Source organism: Lissotriton vulgaris, chromosome 2_1, assembly GCF_964263255.1.
Source record: "Lissotriton vulgaris chromosome 2_1, aLisVul1.2, whole genome shotgun sequence".
NCBI classification, from domain to species: Eukaryota; Metazoa; Chordata; class Amphibia; order Caudata; family Salamandridae; genus Lissotriton; species Lissotriton vulgaris.
Window position 1 is genome coordinate 1,974,641,165 of NC_141687.1, and position 20,998 is coordinate 1,974,662,162.

Below are 20,998 nucleotides of genomic sequence, written 5' to 3' on the forward strand. Positions count from 1 at the left end.
CTTAGTGTTTGTGCACATAACCCACACCTTAGTTAACGGGGGTCAAATTAAAATATTCAACATTACACATACCTATGCTGTCATCTTTATAGTTCATAGTGCTGTCAGATCAATACACCGGAAGGCTTCCCTAAATTCAACTACTTAGCAAATACTACAGCAAAATGTCCAAGCATCAAAATGAGTCACTGGAATACCCACATGTGAATCTTATCATCAGCTGTTAAATCCCACGCTATTATCAACAGAATTTGGTCATGCATGCAAGATGTTCAAGAGGTAGAAGTTTCTTACCTTCATGAGCCCTGTGATGCCGGAAAACCACACCTGGAAATACTGGTTCTCAAGCATTATGTCGTCTGTGTTTGACTCAAACACTTTGACAGGAAATGCCTCATGCTTTTTGACCGTCAGATCTCTCCCATGAAGATAGACTCGCACAGTGGATTTGAGAGTTGTGTGACTGTCGAATGATTTGTACAGCTGGAAGATGCTCAGCCCGAGTGCAGGTAGGCGGGCTGTAAAGGACACCTGAGGATAGACAGTGGACTTTTAACGGTGAATGGCAATAATAATATTTTATAAACCAAACCATTTAGTCATTTTTGATTTTCAAACATATATGGATACAAATCATTTCCCTTTTGATGAGTTTTTGTTAACAATTACCTACAACCATTGGCCAGCAAGGAAAAGTTGGCAAGGTAGGCAATTCCCTTGGTTTATTAGACTTTATGCATTTATAAAAAATAGTAACTACTATTCCCTCCGCCCCTCTATTCCTTATACCCAAGATACCACTCACAGTTGACAATCCTAGTTTGTCAGCTAGTGAACCCCCACATATTATTTGAGTACTGTAGATCATAGGAGTAATCATACAATTTTGCACTGCCTGCCCACCTTAGTTGGCCTCCTTGCTAGATCATCCTGGTCCATATCTTTTAATCTGCTCTAGTGGTTGTTAGTTTGAGCACTTTCAAGTGCTTGGAGCAAGTTAGTTCTCAGAAAGGAAAATTAAAAACGGCTCCAAATGTTCCCAAAACTGGCCTGGGTTTGTTGTATCATGGTAATCTTTTCCATTATCAAGACGTCCCACAGCAAATAAGGCCAAGAGCAGTGTTCAAGGTTTGTGTTTTTACCCCAAAGGCAACAGTAGCACATTTTGCGACACCGAGGGCCAAGGCATATGTTTACCTCTGCAGTAACAGAAGAGTTTGTGAGGGAGACCAAGAGTCATACAGGCCAAGAATCAAGGGTTGTGTGTCCAAAATGTTCTCCAAGTCATCTAGGACTCCTTTACAGTATTTGGTCACCTTAGACACGGTAGAACAGAGCGCCTGTGACTCCATAGTTTCTTCACCATAGTTCTGATTTGTTGAGGTCCTATGTGTGCACTATTTCTGGGGTGTAGTATCAGTAGGAAATAATTTGAGGAGCTCTTCACGTGTGTGAAGTGTGTTGACAAGTTCTTTGGCATATGGGGAAACTGAGCTACTGGTGTCAATTATGCTCAGGGCAACTTCAGCAGCTGTCTTTCGCTCTTTTTGTAGAAGCGGAGTCACCCCTCCCCACTGCAGACCTCAGGAGCTTATCTTCGAGTGTGTGTTCTTTCCTGTTTTTTGACATTGCCATATGTAACCTCAATATTTTGCTACTCCGGTTCCCTTCCTTGGTTTTGTGAACCGCCAAAGTGCAAGAGCCACCTGGGCACAAACTTAACTGCTTCCGTTGTCCCTTTGGCAATAAACTGGAATCAGAGGTCAACGACTTGGCTCACCCCCGCTATGCCACCAGCATAGGGGTATCAGGACCCACGAGAGGCCTAATGCAATTGTTCAAATGCTTCAGGCAGTGGGAGACGGCAAAGGCCCTGTCAGCATCAGGAGGAGCCTAGGCCTCCTACCACTGCTGTGCACCAGTCCTCCACCTACACGCACTGGGAGGGTCAAAGGGCTTCTCGGCTTGGGTCCCCCAGCAGGAGTGAAGAAGGGCCAGGTCCAACCCTGATGGCAATCAATACACTAATAAGCAAGGACCCCACCCCAACCACATTATTTTGCTTGAAACTGATTGGAGGCCCTGTCTATGACTGGAATAGTGTTCCCCAACCATCTTCTTTTAGCTATTCCTGGAAGCTGTTCATGCCAACATCTTTTTTCCCTGATGCAAACTAATGATGCGAGGGTCAGTGGCTCTAAGAGCAGTCTCCCTCCTCTGCTTGCAACACCACTCACACACTACAGTTTGTCACTCAAGTTACTGCACACTCTAAGTAGTTGCTCCAAATCACCTTCCCGCTTCCATCCATTTTGATGCAATTCACAACTTTCCATAATATGCTATTATTATCAAAGGACATCTACCATTTTTTTGGATCAGTCACACAGGGCAATAGCATTTTGCAGCCTCACAAACACATGCTCTGAACACTCTCCTTCACTTGGCTAGGGTTCCACTTTTACCCAACATCAAAACAGCCTAGACAAGCAATCCATCTGTAAATTCTTCCAGTTTTCATGTAACCTTGCTGCAAGCCGAACTCTTCACAGAACCTGTTACATGTTGTGGATTGGATCAACAGAACTTAATAATAATGGAATTGTGTCTTCTTATATCATCAGTAAATACTGGTTTGGCTAGCTCACAGTACCGCATTTAAACTCTGAAACCTCGAGAGTTGTAGATGTTGTCAGCAACCTCGAACATGACCACTTTTATTCCCATTGAATTTGTGGAAACAGAGCTAACCCTTTCATTTGTCACTTTTGCATGCCCAAGGTTTCACAAAAAGAAGAGCCAATAATACATTTTCAAACGTTTATTGAAAATATCTAATCCTTGTAAGTAAAACATGAACTGAGATTATTAGACAGATGAGCATTATTAGTGGTAAAAAATAAAAATAGTTCAACCTTGTCGATTATTCCTAATACAACTCCTATCTATCACTAATGCCCCTACACTAGCGTGAGCATGGTGGGAGTATCCTTCTGCCGGACCCACTTGGAAAGATCTAAACCCATACCTTGGTGTAATGTATCAGGAAGCCGGCCTCAGTGTATTACTCCATCATTAGTGTGCAAGCCTACTTACATCTGCCTGCACAGCTGTCTTCTTTCTTAGAACAAATATTGGGGACTGCAGAGCTGCATCTCATTCACAGGTCTCTGCAGCTTCCATGATAAATCTGGTGTGAAGTGCCTCTCCTCGAATCCAAAACAGACACTTTTTAAATACTAAAACACTTATCTTATTCTGTCAGAGACACAGAAAAACATCTTTACTTAGTCTGGATTAAAGAGTCGTCTCCTATGAGAACAATATAAAGTAAGGACATCACCTTCTAGTATGTGCCCCTGAAACTAACAGTACAGACTATAGAACAACAATAAAAACCATAATAAATGGGTGCGTGGCATTTTATTGTGTTAGTTAAAAACATATTCAAACTAACATCTTGGAAAGATGCTACTATAAAAAGAAAAACTAAAATGAAAACAAAATGCAATCCCTATAATAACCCTATAAAATCCCTTTGAACTTTTCATATATATGCTTTTGTTGATCTTTAAATATTTTTAAATACTAGTTCTGTAGCTGATATTACTATTGATTTGCGCAGTAATCACTTGAGGGGGTTGTTTTTAAACTTAGGCTTTCGGTGTGCACCTGATTGCTGCAGCTTCATTGTAACCAACTGAGCGGAGGGAACTGCTGCCTTACTTCCGCTGACTACTCTGGTGGAGTTGGTCAGCAGTTTAGTGCTGAGTTCTCTCTTTCAAGAACGCCTATACATGAATATGGGGACATGGGCATGCAGCAGACACGCGCAGCCGGTTTGCCATTGATGCATTGCAGGCAAGCTCAACAGTGCCTTGTGCCAAAACCCCTGGCAGTTTTTCCCCAGGTGAGACCACTAGTAGCACTTACTCGAAAGAGCAGCTTTAAGTTGGAGCAGTAATGTTATGCCATGCCCTTACGCTACAGAGTTCAATTAACTCTATCATACGTATAACTGTAGGTGCACCTCATGTGGTTTTAAGGTCACTCCATTGGTTTCACCTTTTCACATTGCTACCACCCAGTCTAGTAAACTTGAAGAAACTCCACCTGGAAAATCCTGCCTAAAGAGTTTTCTGATTAATGCTCGTTCACTTATTAAAAATAAAGTTAAGATTGAGGAATTCATTGTAACTCATGACCCTGATTGGGTATTAATCATGGAAACATGACCTAATGAGTTGTCCAGTCCCAACCTGGTGGACGCTATCCCACCTGGCTTTACCATCCTTATGCAAACTAGGATGGGTTGAGTGGGAGGGGGCTGGCTATCATTTGTAAATCCACCTGCACCTGTCTCATTAAGCCAGTGCAGAACTTGACTTTGTGAAGCATTACGGTTCTTTATTAAGATCAACTCCATTTGTTAGCTTACTGGGATTCGGGATTATAGGCACCCTGGACCTAGGTCCTACTTTGTATCAGAGGCCCTGATTTAGATCTTAGAGGATGGGTTACCTCGTCACATGGGTGATGGATATCCTGTCCGCCAAAACAGAAATCCCAAAGGATATAATGGGATTTATATTTCGGCAAACGGGATATCCATCACCATTTTGACGGAGTAACCGTCCGCCAAGATCTAAATCAGGACCAGAGTTTTTACATCTTGTAGAACCTCATTTAGGTAAGCATAGTATTACCTTTATGGGAGAGTTTAACTTTCATTTGGAGGATGAGAGGTGTAGAGATTTACTGGAGTTTAGAGATGTGATGTTAAGTTGTGGATTTTCACAATTGGTCAATGACCCCACAGATAGGGCAAGCCAAACATTGTATGGTATTTTTTCCAAAGACGCTACTCTTAGGATTCTTACAGCGCTGCCAATAATCTGGTGTGCCCATTACGTTGTCTTTTTCATGCTGGATGGACTTCAACACCAAAGGAATTCTAAATGCCTTTGTAATAAAATCTCTAAAAGGAATTGGAAGGGACTTTCGGAAGATACTCTATCTCAGGCCCTGAAGGAATGTTGTTGGACAAACCATGACGATGAAGATTTAGTGGCAGCTGAATTTTCATCCTGGCTTTCTCAAATGTCAAATTACCCCCATGAAGGAGAAGTACACTCGCATAAAGTTGCCAACTTCCCATGGATTTCTGAGACGCTCAGATTGTTAAGACAGGCTCGTCAGCATCAAGAAAGGACATGGTAAACATGTTATGATCTGCAGGGGAAAGACCAATATTGGACCTTCATGAAAGAATACAAAGCAGCCATTCAAGAATAGAAAGCTTGCTTCTGCACTAACTCACTTTAGTCAGCCAAGTCCGCAAGGGAGCTCTTTAAACTGATCAATTTGCTCTCTGTGCTTACTATACCCACCAGTATATAAGGTACTCAAGAATTCTAGTCTTGCAAGCTTTTTCCAAACCAAACTTTTGAATATATATAGGGAACTTGACTCCCTTAATGCATGCGCCTGTATATCTACTCGCAGGTGAAAAGTAGCTTATTAGAGTCTACAGAATCTGGTGACAACCAGATAATGGGCCTTTCTAGTTTCTCTTGCTTGACTCATGAGCAAGTGAAGCTTTATCTTCTTAGTACAAAGTCAGGCTCTCCCCCTGACCATGCCCCCCTAGGGTTCTACAGCTGGTACCTAAGACAGTTGCTCTTCATCTTGCAACTACCATTAATAAAGTAATTAGCTCTAGAATTTACCCTCAACTGTGGAAAAGAGATGCTGTTAAGTCTCTTCTATAAAAAAAAAAACGAACTTAGATACACTAAACCTGAAAAACTATAGGCGCATCTCACTACTGCCTACTCAGTCAAACGTTTGGAGAAGCACCTCAACTTACAATTGGTGGCATATTTGGAGGCACATGAATTGTTAGATTACTCTCAATTTGGGTTTCTGAACCAAATATGGGACATAAACTACTTTGGTTTCAGCTGTTGATAATATCAGTTCTGTTGTTGAAGCACGGCAGGCTGCGGCATTGATTCTCTTGGATCCATCCTCAGCTTTCGATGCCATTTCTCCTGCCCTGCTTGCTAATTGGCTGCGGAATCGGGGACTTTCATGATCAGCATTAGATCTTTTAACACCCTTTCCGAAGGATAGGTCACAGGCTGTTGTTATGAATCAATTTAGTTCTGATCCACTGCCATGAGTAATGCCTCAGGGTGCCTCCCTGTGCCTGACTCTTTTTATACTCTCAGTCTCCCTACAGGATCTATCCTATGCCAATGTCACTCAAATAATCATGTTCATCACTAAGGATATGGAGGCCATTGCTGCCAATTTTAAGAAATGTATGCAGACAGCAGCTATCTGGATGGATAGCAACTATTGTAGACTGAATGGGGACCAGGTTGATTTTTGGTAACCAACCCTTCCATTTAGAATATTTCCTAGTGGTCAGACATACTAGAGGCATTTCCCATTTCGGCATACGCCGCCAAAAATCTCGGCGGTACTAGCGGATAATAAGCGCTCATTTGACCCTCAGGTCAATCGTACTGTATCCACTTGTTTTTGGATTATTAGGACTTTGAGGAAGGTGCCCCCTTTTATCCCTCTGAACGCACACAAACAGGTAGTTCTTGTCTTGATTTCTTCTAGGCTAGACTAGAAGAAATGAAAGACTGAAATGTACTTTATTTAGGGATCAATCAATCAATAATAGTTAAGCTCCAGCTGGTACGGAATATTGCAGCAAGATTGATACTAGAAATACCTAAACATCAATCAGTCTCGACAGAGGACTCCGAATTGCATTGGCTAGCGGTGCACAAACGAATTACCTTTAAGGCTTTATGCATTGTTCATAAGGCGGTGCAAAATACCGATTCAGATGACTGACAACGATGTTCTAGAGATATATCCCCTTTAGACAGCTTTGGTCTGCACCTTACAATCTTGTAGTTGTTCCTAAATTCAGGGAGACTAGGGGGAGGTAGAGCTTTTTTTGTGTCACCTGCAAAATTGTGGAAGTCTCTCCCATGTGCTATCAGTGATTTGCAGGAACACAATAGCTTTCGGAAAGCGTTGAAGACCTTTTAATTAACCGCTAGCAAATCTCCTATCAAATAAATGTTTTTTTTATTTCTGTCTTTTCCTTCGGAGCTCTCATTCTTTTAGCATATTGACATCTTGTGATAGATGTGCGCTCTTATGAATGTCAATTCACTTACACATTTATGTCATTTAACCTCCCCTGTGGTCGGAAAGATAGAACTATCTAAAAAATAGCAATAGCACCAAGTTTGTATAAAAAGCCTTGCATTTCATATAAACACTTTAGTAACATAAGCAGACTCAAAGCAAGAGGGAACCCACACATATCAAATCGAAAGAAGCCTGAACAAAATATTCAAGTAACGAAGATAGTCATAAACAGCCCATCCAGCAGATTCCGAAGGTAACAGTCCCATGGTGCAGCATCAGAAGAGTGCCCAGAAGCCAGGATACCTAAAGTCGAAGGAATCTGGTGAAGGCAACTTATAGTGGGGATCTTGCAGAAAAGGAAGAAGCCTCATTTGACAATATAGATGATGTGACTGCCAATGACGCACAAGCAGGTTTAAATCAGGAGACGACGACAATTCCGTAACAAGGCATACATCGAGTTCACACTTGAATGAGCACCATAGACATCGAAATAAAGACTGCAGTCCCTGAAAACCATGCCGGCCAGAAGGACAGAGACCTGTGTTAATTCAGTTCTAAGAGCAGGGATTGTCCAAAATTCTGTATCATGCATTCACAACAGATAAGGACATTGGTTAGTTCCACTTCAAGATAGTCTTGTTGTGGGACATCTATCTTGGAGCAACAAAAACAGAACCAATACACCTACAAGGAGCAATAATAAAATTGGAATGCCTCCAAAAACACTTCAAAACAAGGAGTGGAGAAAGGACGGAAATTACTCCAAGTACAGTCCGAAACGCAGAAACCAGTCCAGATCCAATTACACAAAAAAGTGTGCCACTACAGCAGTCTTAGATGCATTAAAAATACAGTGTACAAGCTCACCGAAATGCTGGGGCAATTGAAGTTGCAAAAGAGACTGCACCACTGTCAAGGAATGTGGTACTTGGAGATCAAAAGTTTCTCGGGCAGATGTAAGAGCCACATCTTTTTGAAACCGCAAGGCATTCAGTCTACTTAACCTTTCAAAGCATATTTTATCTACAAGGACCTTGGCCATGTTAGACCTGGCATCTTTTGACAGGTTTCCCCTTTCTTTTTTCTTTCTGACCTCCTGGTTTTGACTCTTTGCTGGACCATAGCCTGTTCTTGCCTGGACTCCGCTAGGCGGACTGCGGATTGGTGTGCTTTGCTGCACGGAGCAGTTTCTTTCCACGACTTGCCGGACCCGCTTCGCGGGTCCCGCTTCGAGTGTTAGACTGAGGAGGCTGTTTGCTTGTACCTGTTGGGAGGAGCGTGGGTGAGGCGTTGGGACCAGCGGGGCTGCAAGCTGTTGGGCAGGGACTCCAGCGACCAGGAGCCCCTGCGCGCCCAACCTGCTACACCTGGGCTGCTCACTCCGCTGGCCACGCCCCCCCCTGCCTATCAGCCAACGAACAAGCAGCATTAGTGTATTTGGACCCCCAGCGTCGTCGCTACGCGGGAGCGCGCCGGGAGAAGTGTGAGGTTTAACGGTTACCCTGTTAACCTCACACATGTTTTCAGGCAGTCTGAAAACCCCGGCCGGTCATCAGGGAAGGCAACAAGAACATGCTCCCATTACAATAGCCCCTCAACAGTCTGCAAATAGTGTAGCAAACTCAGTCCCTCCACAAGCCGCTAATGCGGCGGCTTCGCAACAATTGCAAAGGCCTAAACCTGCACCGACTAAGTCTCTTAACCCCAACATGCCGATTCCTCCTTCAGGCCCTGCCCTACCGGCACAGTCAGTAGATAGAACCACACCATCTCCTTTAATGAACCCTCCCTCAAGACCACGAAGGCCTATCCTACCCCCAGAGACTAATGATTTCACCGTAGTCATGGCGGGTGTCCCCCCACTCGAGAAAGGTGAAATTGAGGATTTCTGTGCCCTGAAAAGTAGGGTAATTAAGTGGCTGAACATAAATAGACCCCTCCCGACACACTTCAATAATGAAATCATAATGGTAAGAAGGGTGCCATGGGTGGGGAGAACACACAAATCTATTATAGGGGACTGCATATTGGTAAGTTTCAGGGACTCAGGTACGGTGGCTTATATATGCCAAGGGAAGAATAGATCCAGGGAATCCACCATCCAAACCCTTCGTGTGTCTTTCTTTTTTCCCATTACTCCAGTCCCATTGCAGCCGCCCCAAATAAATGAAAACTGGGAGAGGGTTGGCAGGAGGGTGAGACGCCAGACCTTTAACCCCAGGCCACTATTTGGCCGCCCTGAACCACCCTTTCACACCTACAACCGATTTAATTGCCTGAATGGCCTTGAGGGGGTGGATTGACAAACAGATAACGTCCCCCAGGGCTGCATGGAAAAGGGTGCCTGGGCAGAGGTGTTGGAGGACCAAAGTCATCAGGCTCAGCAATCCTTACCGAGCAGTGTGGGGAATCCTCTGGTAGTTGAGCCGGAGGCTATAACCATAGAATGCACAAGAGGGGGACATGGGCAGGCAGCGCAAGGGTCAACACAGCAGATGCCAACAAGGCCCCAGGGGGGTTTAGAACAGAGGGGAGGGGGAGAGGGAGTGAGACTCATTTCCTGGAATGTAGCAGGCAAATTTAATAATAAGGAATGGGTTGATTTTATCAAAAGATTTCATGTCATATGCCTACAGGAGACATGGGCCATGGTGAATAACTATCACCTACAAGGGTACAAGTGCTTTTTTGTTCCCGCCAGAAAACCCAGATCTGGAAGAGCAATGGGCAGTTTGTCCATCTACGTAGATTTGGACCTCCCAGGCACCTGGTCTTCCCCAGGATCCTCAATAGACTGTCCGAGTGGACCGAAGAGAATAACACCTTCTCGGACACTCAATATGGTTTTAGGACAGGGAGGTCCACTAGTGACCAATGCCTGAACCTTTATATGCTGACTGCCAAATATACACTGGCCAGTGACGAAGCCATTTATATGGGATTCATGGACCTGGCAGCAGCTTTCGATCACGTCAATAGAGAAAAGCTGTGGGATATGATGTCAAGCATGGGGATTGAGAGTGGTCTAATTACAATATTAAGGGAATTGCACAGTGACACCACGGCCAGGTTCGATTTAATAGGGAGGGAGGACTGTCTGACTCTTTCCCATGTAAGAGCGGAGTCAGACAAGGTTGCATTCTTGCCCCTTTTTTGTTCTCCCTTTATATTAATAACCTGGAGCAGTTTCTTTTGGGTTTAAAGGCAGACACTCCAAGGCTCGGACCGCGTCATATTCCTGTCCTGCTTTATGCAGATGACGCGGTCTTGCTAGCACGCACACCCCAAAGTTTACAAATCCTGATAGACGGGTTTGTGAGGTTCATGAGTACCCTGGATTTATCAGTCAACTTGGGTAAATCGTATGTGCTTCTGGCTGGCAAAAAACCTTCCTCTAAATTCATTTATACAATAGGCACTCATATTTTAGAGGAAGTTAAAACGTTCTCCTACCTCGGTGTAACCTTTGACGGTGCTCTGCAGTTTAACTCCCTGGTGGCGGAACGATGTAGCAAAATGATTGCCTCTAATGGGGCAATAGCTGGTTATGGCAGGAGGGTGGGTAGATGGAGTCCAGAACAGGTGATGAATCTGTATGGCTCCGTATCATGCTCCAAAGTAATTTATGGGGCAGAAGTATGGGGCTTTGTGAACACTAGTAAGATTCAACAAGAAGAAAACAAATATTTGAAATCTATCCTGAGGGCACCACCTAGTACCGCTGGAATCATAGCTCATAGGGAGCTGGGGAGGCCGTACTTGGATGACCTGTTAAAACTCAGGCCAATTGTGGCCTGGCTACAAATATGGGCTAACCCAGACGCGCATCTAAGCAGAGAAATCTTACTGGACTGCTTGGATAGGACTCATTGGATGCGCATCCCCTGGCTGAAATATGTAAGAAATACCCTTGAAGACCTAGGCTTTGGATACCTCTTCACGAACCCCACAACTGTTTCAGCCCAGCACAAGAAACAAGTAGGGGAAATTTTCCTAGAGCGGAAAACCCAATATAGAGCTGAGGCTGAAGGAGCTAAAAAGACTGTGAGGGCTTACAATCTAGTGAAGAGTGTGGAGGGTATGGAGCCCTATCTGTTTCTTACAAAAACAACAAGTGATGGACTGAATGTGGATCAATGTCACACACTCCCCCAGTCAAAAGATCTGGGCCCAAATCCATCGTTTTTTTGCACTCCACACCACCCTGGGTTAGACAATGGCGATATGCAAATCAGCTCTGACCCTGTTGCCCCATGGGAACAGTCCAGTCCGAACTACAAAAGCCATGTCCTTCCCAGAACGGAATCAAGCATCCGAGGACCGGACCGGTTTCGAGGTAACACCTCTCATCAGCCCGGCTAGCTTGACTCCAGTGGTGTGGAGTGCCTGGGACCCACGTCTGGGCATCCCCAGCGCACTTAGGGCGGCAATTGCAAAAACAAAAAGTGATGGACTGAATGTGGATCAATGTCACACACTCCCCCAGTCAAAAGATCTGGGCCCAAATCCATCGTTTTTTTGCACTCCACACCACCCTGGGTTAGACAATGGCGATATGCAAATCAGCTCTGACCCTGTTGCCCCATGGGAACAGTCCAGTCCGAACTACAAAAGCCATGTCCTTCCCAGAACGGAATCAAGCATCCGAGGACCGGACCGGTTTCGAGGTAACACCTCTCATCAGCCCGGCTAGCTTGACTCCAGTGGTGTGGAGTGCCTGGGACCCACGTCTGGGCATCCCCAGCGCACTTAGGGCAGCAATTGCAAAAACAACAAGTGATGGACTGAATGTGGATCAATGTCACACACTCCCCCAGTCAAAAGATCTGGGCCCAAATCCATCGTTTTTTTGCACTCCACACCACCCTGGGTTAGACAATGGCGATATGCAAATCAGCTCTGACCCTGTTGCCCCATGGGAACAGTCCAGTCCGAACTACAAAAGCCATGTCCTTCCCAGAACGGAATCAAGCATCCGAGGACCGGACCGGTTTCGAGGTAACACCTCTCATCAGCCCGGCTAGCTTGACTCCAGTGGTGTGGAGTGCCTGGGACCCACGTCTGGGCATCCCCAGCGCACTTAGGGCGGCAATTGCAAAAACAACAAGTGATGGACTGAATGTGGATCAATGTCACACACTCCCCCAGTCAAAAGATCTGGGCCCAAATCCATCGTTTTTTTGCACTCCACACCACCCTGGGTTAGACAATGGCGATATGCAAATCAGCTCTGACCCTGTTGCCCCATGGGAACAGTCCAGTCCGAACTACAAAAGCCATGTCCTTCCCAGAACGGAATCAAGCATCCGCGGACCGTACCGGTTTCGAGGTAACACCTCTCATCAGCCCGGCTAGCTTGACTCCAGTGGTGTGGAGTGCCTGGGACCCACGTCTGGGCATCCCCAGCGCACTTAGGGCGGCAATTGCAAAAACAACAAGTGATGGACTGAATGTGGATCAATGTCACACACTCCCCCAGTCAAAAGATCTGGGCCCAAATCCATCGTTTTTTTGCACTCCACACCACCCTGGGTTAGACAATGGCGATATGCAAATCAGCTCTGACCCTGTGCCCCATGGGAACAGTCCAGTCCGAACTACAAAAGCCATGTCCTTCCCAGAACGGAATCAAGCATCCGAGGACCGGACCGGTTTCGAGGTAACACCTCTCATCAGCCCGGCTAGCTTGACTCCAGTGGTGTGGAGTGCCTGGGACCCACGTCTGGGCATCCCCAGCGCACTTAGGGCGGCAATTGCAAAAACAACAAGTGATGGACTGAATGTGGATCAATGTCACACACTCCCCCAGTCAAAAGATCTGGGCCCAAATCCATCGTTTTTTTGCACTCCACACCACCCTGGGTTAGACAATGGCGATATGCAAATCAGCTCTGACCCTGTTGCCCCATGGGAACAGTCCAGTCCGAACTACAAAAGCCATGTTACCTCGAAACCGGTCCGGTCCTCGGATGCTTGATTCCGTTCTGGGAAGGACATGGCTTTTGTAGTTCGGACTGGACTGTTCCCATGGGGCACAGGGTCAGAGCTGATTTGCATATCGCCATTGTCTAACCCAGGGTGGTGTGGAGTGCAAAAAAACGATGGATTAGGACCCAGATCTTTTGACTGGGTTGAATGTGTGACATTGATCCTCATTCGGTCCATCACCTGTTGTTTTTGCAAACTCGCTATAAGTGTACTGGGGATGCCCAGACGTGGGTCCCAGGCACTCCACACCACTGGAGTCAAGCTAGCCGGGCTGATGAGAGGTGTTACCTCGAAACCGGTCCGGTCCTCGGATGCTTGATTCCGTTCTGGGAAGGACATGGCTTTTGTAGTTCGGACTGGACTGTTCCCATGGGGCACAGGGTCAGAGCTGATTTGCATATCGCCATTGTCTAACCCAGGGTGGTGTGGAGTGCAAAAAAACGATGGATTAGGACCCAGATCTTTTGACTGGGTTGAATGTGTGACATTGATCCTCATTCGGTCCATCACCTGTTGTTTTTGCAAACTCGCTATAAGTGTACTGGGGATGCCCAGACGTGGGTCCCAGGCACTCCACACCACTGGAGTCAAGCTAGCCGGGCTGATGAGAGGTGTTACCTCGAAACCGGTCCGGTCCTCGGATGCTTGATTCCGTTCTGGGAAGGACATGGCTTTTGTAGTTCGGACTGGACTGTTCCCATGGGGCACAGGGTCAGAGCTGATTTGCATATCGCCATTGTCTAACCCAGGGTGGTGTGGAGTGCAAAAAAACGATGGATTAGGACCCAGATCTTTTGACTGGGTTGAATGTGTGACATTGATCCTCATTCGGTCCATCACCTGTTGTTTTTGCAAACTCGCTATAAGTGTACTGGGGATGCCCAGACGTGGGTCCCAGGCACTCCACACCACTGGAGTCAAGCTAGCTGGGCTGATGAGAGGTGTTACCTCGAAACCGGTCCGGTCCTCGGATGCTTGATTCCGTTCTGGGAAGGACATGGCTTTTGTAGTTCGGACTGGACTGTTCCCATGGGGCACAGGGTCAGAGCTGATTTGCATATCGCCATTGTCTAACCCAGGGTGGTGTGGAGTGCAAAAAAACGATGGATTAGGACCCAGATCTTTTGACTGGGTTGAATGTGTGATATTGATCCTCATTCGGTCCATCACCTGTTGTTTTTGCAAACTCGCTATAAGTGTACTGGGGATGCCCAGACGTGGGTCCCAGGCACTCCACACCACTGGAGTCAAGCTAGCCGGGCTGATGAGAGGTGTTACCTCGAAACCGGTCCGGTCCTCGGATGCTTGATTCCGTTCTGGGAAGGACATGGCTTTTGTAGTTCGGACTGGACTGTTCCCATGGGGCACAGGGTCAGAGCTGATTTGCATATCACCATTGTCTAACCCAGGGTGGTGTGGAGTGCAAAAAAACGATGGATTAGGACCCAGATCTTTTGACTGGGTTGAATGTGTGACATTGATCCTCATTCGGTCCATCACCTGTTGTTTTTGCAAACTCGCTATAAGTGTACTGGGGATGCCCAGACGTGGGTCCCAGGCACTCCACACCACTGGAGTCAAGCTAGCCGGGCTGATGAGAGGTGTTACCTCGAAACCGGTCCGGTCCTCGGATGCTTGATTCCGTTCTGGGAAGGACATGGCTTTTGTAGTTCGGACTGGACTGTTCCCATGGGGCACAGGGTCAGAGCTGATTTGCATATCGCCATTGTCTAACCCAGGGTGGTGTGGAGTGCAAAAAAACGATGGATTAGGACCCAGATCTTTTGACTGGGTTGAATGTGTGACATTGATCCTCATTCGGTCCATCACCTGTTGTTTTTGCAAACTCGCTATAAGTGTACTGGGGATGCCCAGACGTGGGTCCCAGGCACTCCACACCACTGGAGTCAAGCTAGCCGGGCTGATGAGAGGTGTTACCTCGAAACCGGTCCGGTCCTCGGATGCTTGATTCCGTTCTGGGAAGGACATGGCTTTTGTAGTTCGGACTGGACTGTTCCCATGGGGCACAGGGTCAGAGCTGATTTGCATATCGCCATTGTCTAACCCAGGGTGGTGTGGAGTGCAAAAAAACGATGGATTAGGACCCAGATCTTTTGACTGGGTTGAATGTGTGACATTGATCCTCATTCGGTCCATCACCTGTTGTTTTTGCAAACTCGCTATAAGTGTACTGGGGATGCCCAGACGTGGGTCCCAGGCACTCCACACCACTGGAGTCAAGCTAGCCGGGCTGATGAGAGGTGTTACCTCGAAACCGGTCCGGTCCTCGGATGCTTGATTCCGTTCTGGGAAGGACATGGCTTTTGTAGTTCGGACTGGACTGTTCCCATGGGGCACAGGGTCAGAGCTGATTTGCATATCGCCATTGTCTAACCCAGGGTGGTGTGGAGTGCAAAAAAACGATGGATTAGGACCCAGATCTTTTGACTGGGTTGAATGTGTGACATTGATCCTCATTCGGTCCATCACCTGTTGTTTTTGCAAACTCGCTATAAGTGTACTGGGGATGCCCAGACGTGGGTCCCAGGCACTCCACACCACTGGAGTCAAGCTAGCCGGGCTGATGAGAGGTGTTACCTCGAAACCGGTCCGGTCCTCGGATGCTTGATTCCGTTCTGGGAAGGACATGGCTTTTGTAGTTCGGACTGGACTGTTCCCATGGGGCACAGGGTCAGAGCTGATTTGCATATCGCCATTGTCTAACCCAGGGTGGTGTGGAGTGCAAAAAAACGATGGATTAGGACCCAGATCTTTTGACTGGGTTGAATGTGTGACATTGATCCTCATTCGGTCCATCACCTGTTGTTTTTGCAAACTCGCTATAAGTGTACTGGGGATGCCCAGACGTGGGTCCCAGGCACTCCACACCACTGGAGTCAAGCTAGCCGGGCTGATGAGAGGTGTTACCTCGAAACCGGTCCGGTCCTCGGATGCTTGATTCCGTTCTGGGAAGGACATGGCTTTTGTAGTTCGGACTGGACTGTTCCCATGGGGCACAGGGTCAGAGCTGATTTGCATATCGCCATTGTCTAACCCAGGGTGGTGTGGAGTGCAAAAAAACGATGGATTAGGACCCAGATCTTTTGACTGGGTTGAATGTGTGACATTGATCCTCATTCGGTCCATCACCTGTTGTTTTTGCAAACTCGCTATAAGTGTACTGGGGATGCCCAGACGTGGGTCCCAGGCACTCCACACCACTGGAGTCAAGCTAGCCGGGCTGATGAGAGGTGTTACCTCGAAACCGGTCCGGTCCTCGGATGCTTGATTCCGTTCTGGGAAGGACATGGCTTTTGTAGTTCGGACTGGACTGTTCCCATGGGGCACAGGGTCAGAGCTGATTTGCATATCGCCATTGTCTAACCCAGGGTGGTGTGGAGTGCAAAAAAACGATGGATTAGGACCCAGATCTTTTGACTGGGTTGAATGTGTGACATTGATCCTCATTCGGTCCATCACCTGTTGTTTTTGCAAACTCGCTATAAGTGTACTGGGGATGCCCAGACGTGGGTCCCAGGCACTCCACACCACTGGAGTCAAGCTAGCCGGGCTGATGAGAGGTGTTACCTCGAAACCGGTCCGGTCCTCGGATGCTTGATTCCGTTCTGGGAAGGACATGGCTTTTGTAGTTCGGACTGGACTGTTCCCATGGGGCACAGGGTCAGAGCTGATTTGCATATCGCCATTGTCTAACCCAGGGTGGTGTGGAGTGCAAAAAAACGATGGATTAGGACCCAGATCTTTTGACTGGGTTGAATGTGTGACATTGATCCTCATTCGGTCCATCACCTGTTGTTTTTGCAAACTCGCTATAAGTGTACTGGGGATGCCCAGACGTGGGTCCCAGGCACTCCACACCACTGGAGTCAAGCTAGCCGGGCTGATGAGAGGTGTTACCTCGAAACCGGTCTGGTCCTCGGATGCTTGATTCCGTTCTGGGAATAACATGGCTTTTGTAGTTCGGACTGGACTGTTCCCATGGGGCACAGGGTCAGAGCTGATTTGCATATCGCCATTGTCTAACCCAGGGTGGTGTGGAGTGCAAAAAAACGATGGATTAGGACCCAGATCTTTTGACTGGGTTGAATGTGTGACATTGATCCTCATTCGGTCCATCACCTGTTGTTTTTGCAAACTCGCTATAAGTGTACTGGGGATGCCCAGACGTGGGTCCCAGGCACTCCACACCACTGGAGTCAAGCTAGCCGGGATGATGAGAGGTGTTACCTCGAAACCGGTCCGGTCCTCGGATGCTTGATTCCGTTCTGGGAAGGACATGGCTTTTGTAGTTCGGACTGGACTGTTCCCATGGGGCACAGGGTCAGAGCTGATTTGCATATCGCCATTGTCTAACCCAGGGTGGTGTGGAGTGCAAAAAAACGATGGATTAGGACCCAGATCTTTTGACTGGGTTGAATGTGTGACATTGATCCTCATTCGGTCCAACACCTGTTGTTTTTGCAAACTCGCTATAAGTGTACTGGGGATGCCCAGACGTGGGTCCCAGGCACTCCACACCACTGGAGTCAAGCTAGCCGGGCTGATGAGAGGTGTTACCTCGAAACCGGTCCGGTCCTCGGATGCTTGATTCCGTTCTGGGAAGGACATGGCTTTTGTAGTTCGGACTGGACTGTTCCCATGGGGCACAGGGTCAGAGCTGATTTGCATATCGCCATTGTCTAACCCAGGGTGGTGTGGAGTGCAAAAAAACGATGGATTAGGACCCAGATCTTTTGACTGGGTTGAATGTGTGACATTGATCCTCATTCGGTCCATCACCTGTTGTTTTTGCAAACTCGCTATAAGTGTACTGGGGATGCCCAGACGTGGGTCCCAGGCACTCCACACCACTGGAGTCAAGCTAGCCGGGCTGATGAGAGGTGTTACCTCGAAACCGGTCCGGTCCTCGGATGCTTGATTCCGTTCTGGGAAGGACATGGCTTTTGTAGTTCGGACTGGACTGTTCCCATGGGGCACAGGGTCAGAGCTGATTTGCATATCGCCATTGTCTAACCCAGGGTGGTGTGGAGTGCAAAAAAACTATGGATTAGGACCCAGATCTTTTGACTGGGTTGAATGTGTGACATTGATCCTCATTCGGTCCATCACCTGTTGTTTTTGCAAACTCGCTATAAGTGTACTGGGGATGCCCAGACGTGGGTCCCAGGCACTCCACACCACTGGAGTCAAGCTAGCCGGGCTGATGAGAGGTGTTACCTCGAAACCGGTCCGGTCCTCGGATGCTTGATTCCGTTCTGGGAAGGACATGGCTTTTGTAGTTCGGACTGGACTGTTCCCATGGGGCACAGGGTCAGAGCTGATTTGCATATCGCCATTGTCTAACCCAGGGTGGTGTGGAGTGCAAAAAACGATGGATTAGGACCCAGATCTTTTGACTGGGTTGAATGTGTGACATTGATCCTCATTCGGTCCATCACCTGTTGTTTTTGCAAACTCGCTATCTGTTTCTTATGCATAATGCACAGGATAGATTTCTTATGTGCAGTTTTAGACTGAACCTACTTCCTTTTTTGTTGGCCTCCCCAGCAGGTTTTACCACGTCACTTGAGCAGAAGGGACCCTGCGGCTGCGACAATAGGTCTCCGCAGGACTCCCTTCATTTTGTTTTGCTTTGTCCCTACTTCTCTATGCCCAGGCGGAGATTTCTTGTAAAAATTCTTAAAAAAGCCCAATTGGTACACGCCAGGGATGCATTAGCCTTTCTGCAAAAAGCCTCGGATCCGCTAACCTTGTGTTGTGTTATGAATTTCATCAAGGTTGCGGTCAGATTACGGACAACGAGGGGAGAGGAATGAAAGACTGTGGATTTTCTATTTTAAAATTAATGGCTTAGGATATTGTCATTTATATTTGTATTGGCACAAGGATCTTGTTTAAATGTTTAATGACTTTTTATCTATGTATATATACATGTGCTTTTATGGTGTTTTTTAATCACCGAATAAAGATTCTTGAATTGAATTGACTCTGTTTTTGCTGGTTTAGTGTATCTACACACTTTCTCACTGCTGTTCAGTGTTAAAGTGTGAGTGCTTCTGTTGTAAATTGTATGATGGATTGGTGGTTCCATGATTGGCATATCGCATTTACTAGTAAGTCCCTAGTAAAGTGCACTGAAAGTGCCTGGGCCTATAAATCAAATACTGCTAGTTGGCCTGCAGCACAGATTATGCCACACTGTAAAGGGTTCTTACACATGCCACTGCAGTGTCTGCGCGCAGTTTCTAACTGCTATGTCGTCCTGGCAAGTGCATCCACTTGCCAGGGCCAAATCCTCCCTTTTCTTACATGTAAGTCAACCCTAAGGTAGGTCTATGGTATCCCTGTCGGTACGGTGCTGTACGAGATACTTACCTTCGGTAACGATGTATCTGTTAGAGACGATTCTAGCTTCAGATTCCGTAACGTAGAAATATTCCCAGGCGTGAGACTGGATCCGGAACTGCCCAGCATCCCTGCACGCCGGGGGGAGGCTCTTGGGGGCAGGGGTGGGGACGTGTGCTGAATCACGCGACTCCGCCCTGACGTTGTCCGCATACGTGACGTCAACGGGGTCACATAAGCTTCACCCCGGCGCGCCTAAGTCAGTTTTCTTTGGAGAACTTTTCCGCGACACAACGCGGAGCCATCGGAAAAAACTGACAGTATTGGAACGGTATAGGAACAGTGTGCGAAAGAGCAGGTACATAAAAAAGGAATGGGGAGGAACAACACCATAAGGGGCAGTGCCAGACACTGCAGCACCTAAGGGCAGGGAAAAGAATAAGAACAGAGCACCTTCCTGAACAGCAACCCTGCCAGTACAGAAATGGTCCCCCCTAGAGACAAAGAACATATGAAAAAATATCCCGACAACATGTAGCAGGACTACAACCCCAATCAATAACAACGGAGGGGAACCAGTCCGGGGCAAACAGAGAACGATAAACCACAGAACAGCCCCAGTGCAGAATGTGACATCCCTATAGGAACAAGGGCAGAGGCCCGGCCAAAGATCCCAACTCAGAGGGCAGCAGAGAAGCATAGGGGCCAGAACCCCTAGCACTGAAAGGGGGAGAGGTGGGGAGGGGGAGTTGAAGGTAGCCCCAACCTGGAGCAACCAGAGCAGAAGGGCACAGAAGCACCTATAAACCTAGCCCCCAATGACCAAAGGGAGGAATCAGCACAAATAACAGGACAACATTCTGCCAAAAAAGAGCGAAAGAAGGCACTCACAGAAGCCATAGCCACCCACAGGGAGGCGAGTGCAGAAGACCAGGCCAAATGCCCTCGCAGAATGGGGAGGAAGAGCAGGTCGTGAAGGAATCTGCGGCTAGAATCGTCTCTACCAGATACATTGTTACCGAAGGTAAGTAACTCTTACATCTTATAGTGACTACTAGCCGCAGATTCCTTAACGTAGAATAGATACCCTAGCCATACCCAAGGGGGAGGAGAGTCTGCGAGAGGACCCCACCAGCCTGGACATAATAGAGAATCCCACAAGGGACGAGGCCAACGGACAGGGAAAGAACCATGTCCCCCCAGGCAAGGGGAACCCCTGCATCCAGAAGACCCACAACCTCAGAGGGGATGTTGGAAGACAAGAAGCAGCAGGAGAAACGAGGGCAAGGCAAAAGGAGGCCAAAGCGCCAGACACCCATGCAGGGTATTAAGAATTTCCACCAGGAGCCCTAAGGCCCAAGCAAGGAAGAGGAGCACATAGGAAGAAGAACAGCCTAGAGACTCCAAGGAAAAGAGGTAGAGTGAAGGCAAGCCCCCCTCCATCCCCTCCCCCCCAACC

The 20,998-nt window shown here is 47.4% G+C and overlaps 1 protein-coding gene across 3 annotated transcripts in view; it reads right to left on the reverse strand.

The window, feature by feature from the left end:
- MAN2A2 (mannosidase alpha class 2A member 2) overlaps window positions 1-20,998 on the reverse strand; it is a 668,437-nt gene that overhangs the window by 227,597 nt on the left and 419,842 nt on the right. For all 3 annotated transcript variants that reach the window (XM_086958183.1, XM_086958182.1, XM_086958181.1), the window contains one exon: window positions 295-531. In XM_086958183.1, coding sequence (XP_086814309.1) covers window positions 295-531 — 237 coding nt within the window. The remainder of the gene's footprint in view (window positions 1-294; window positions 532-20,998) is intronic.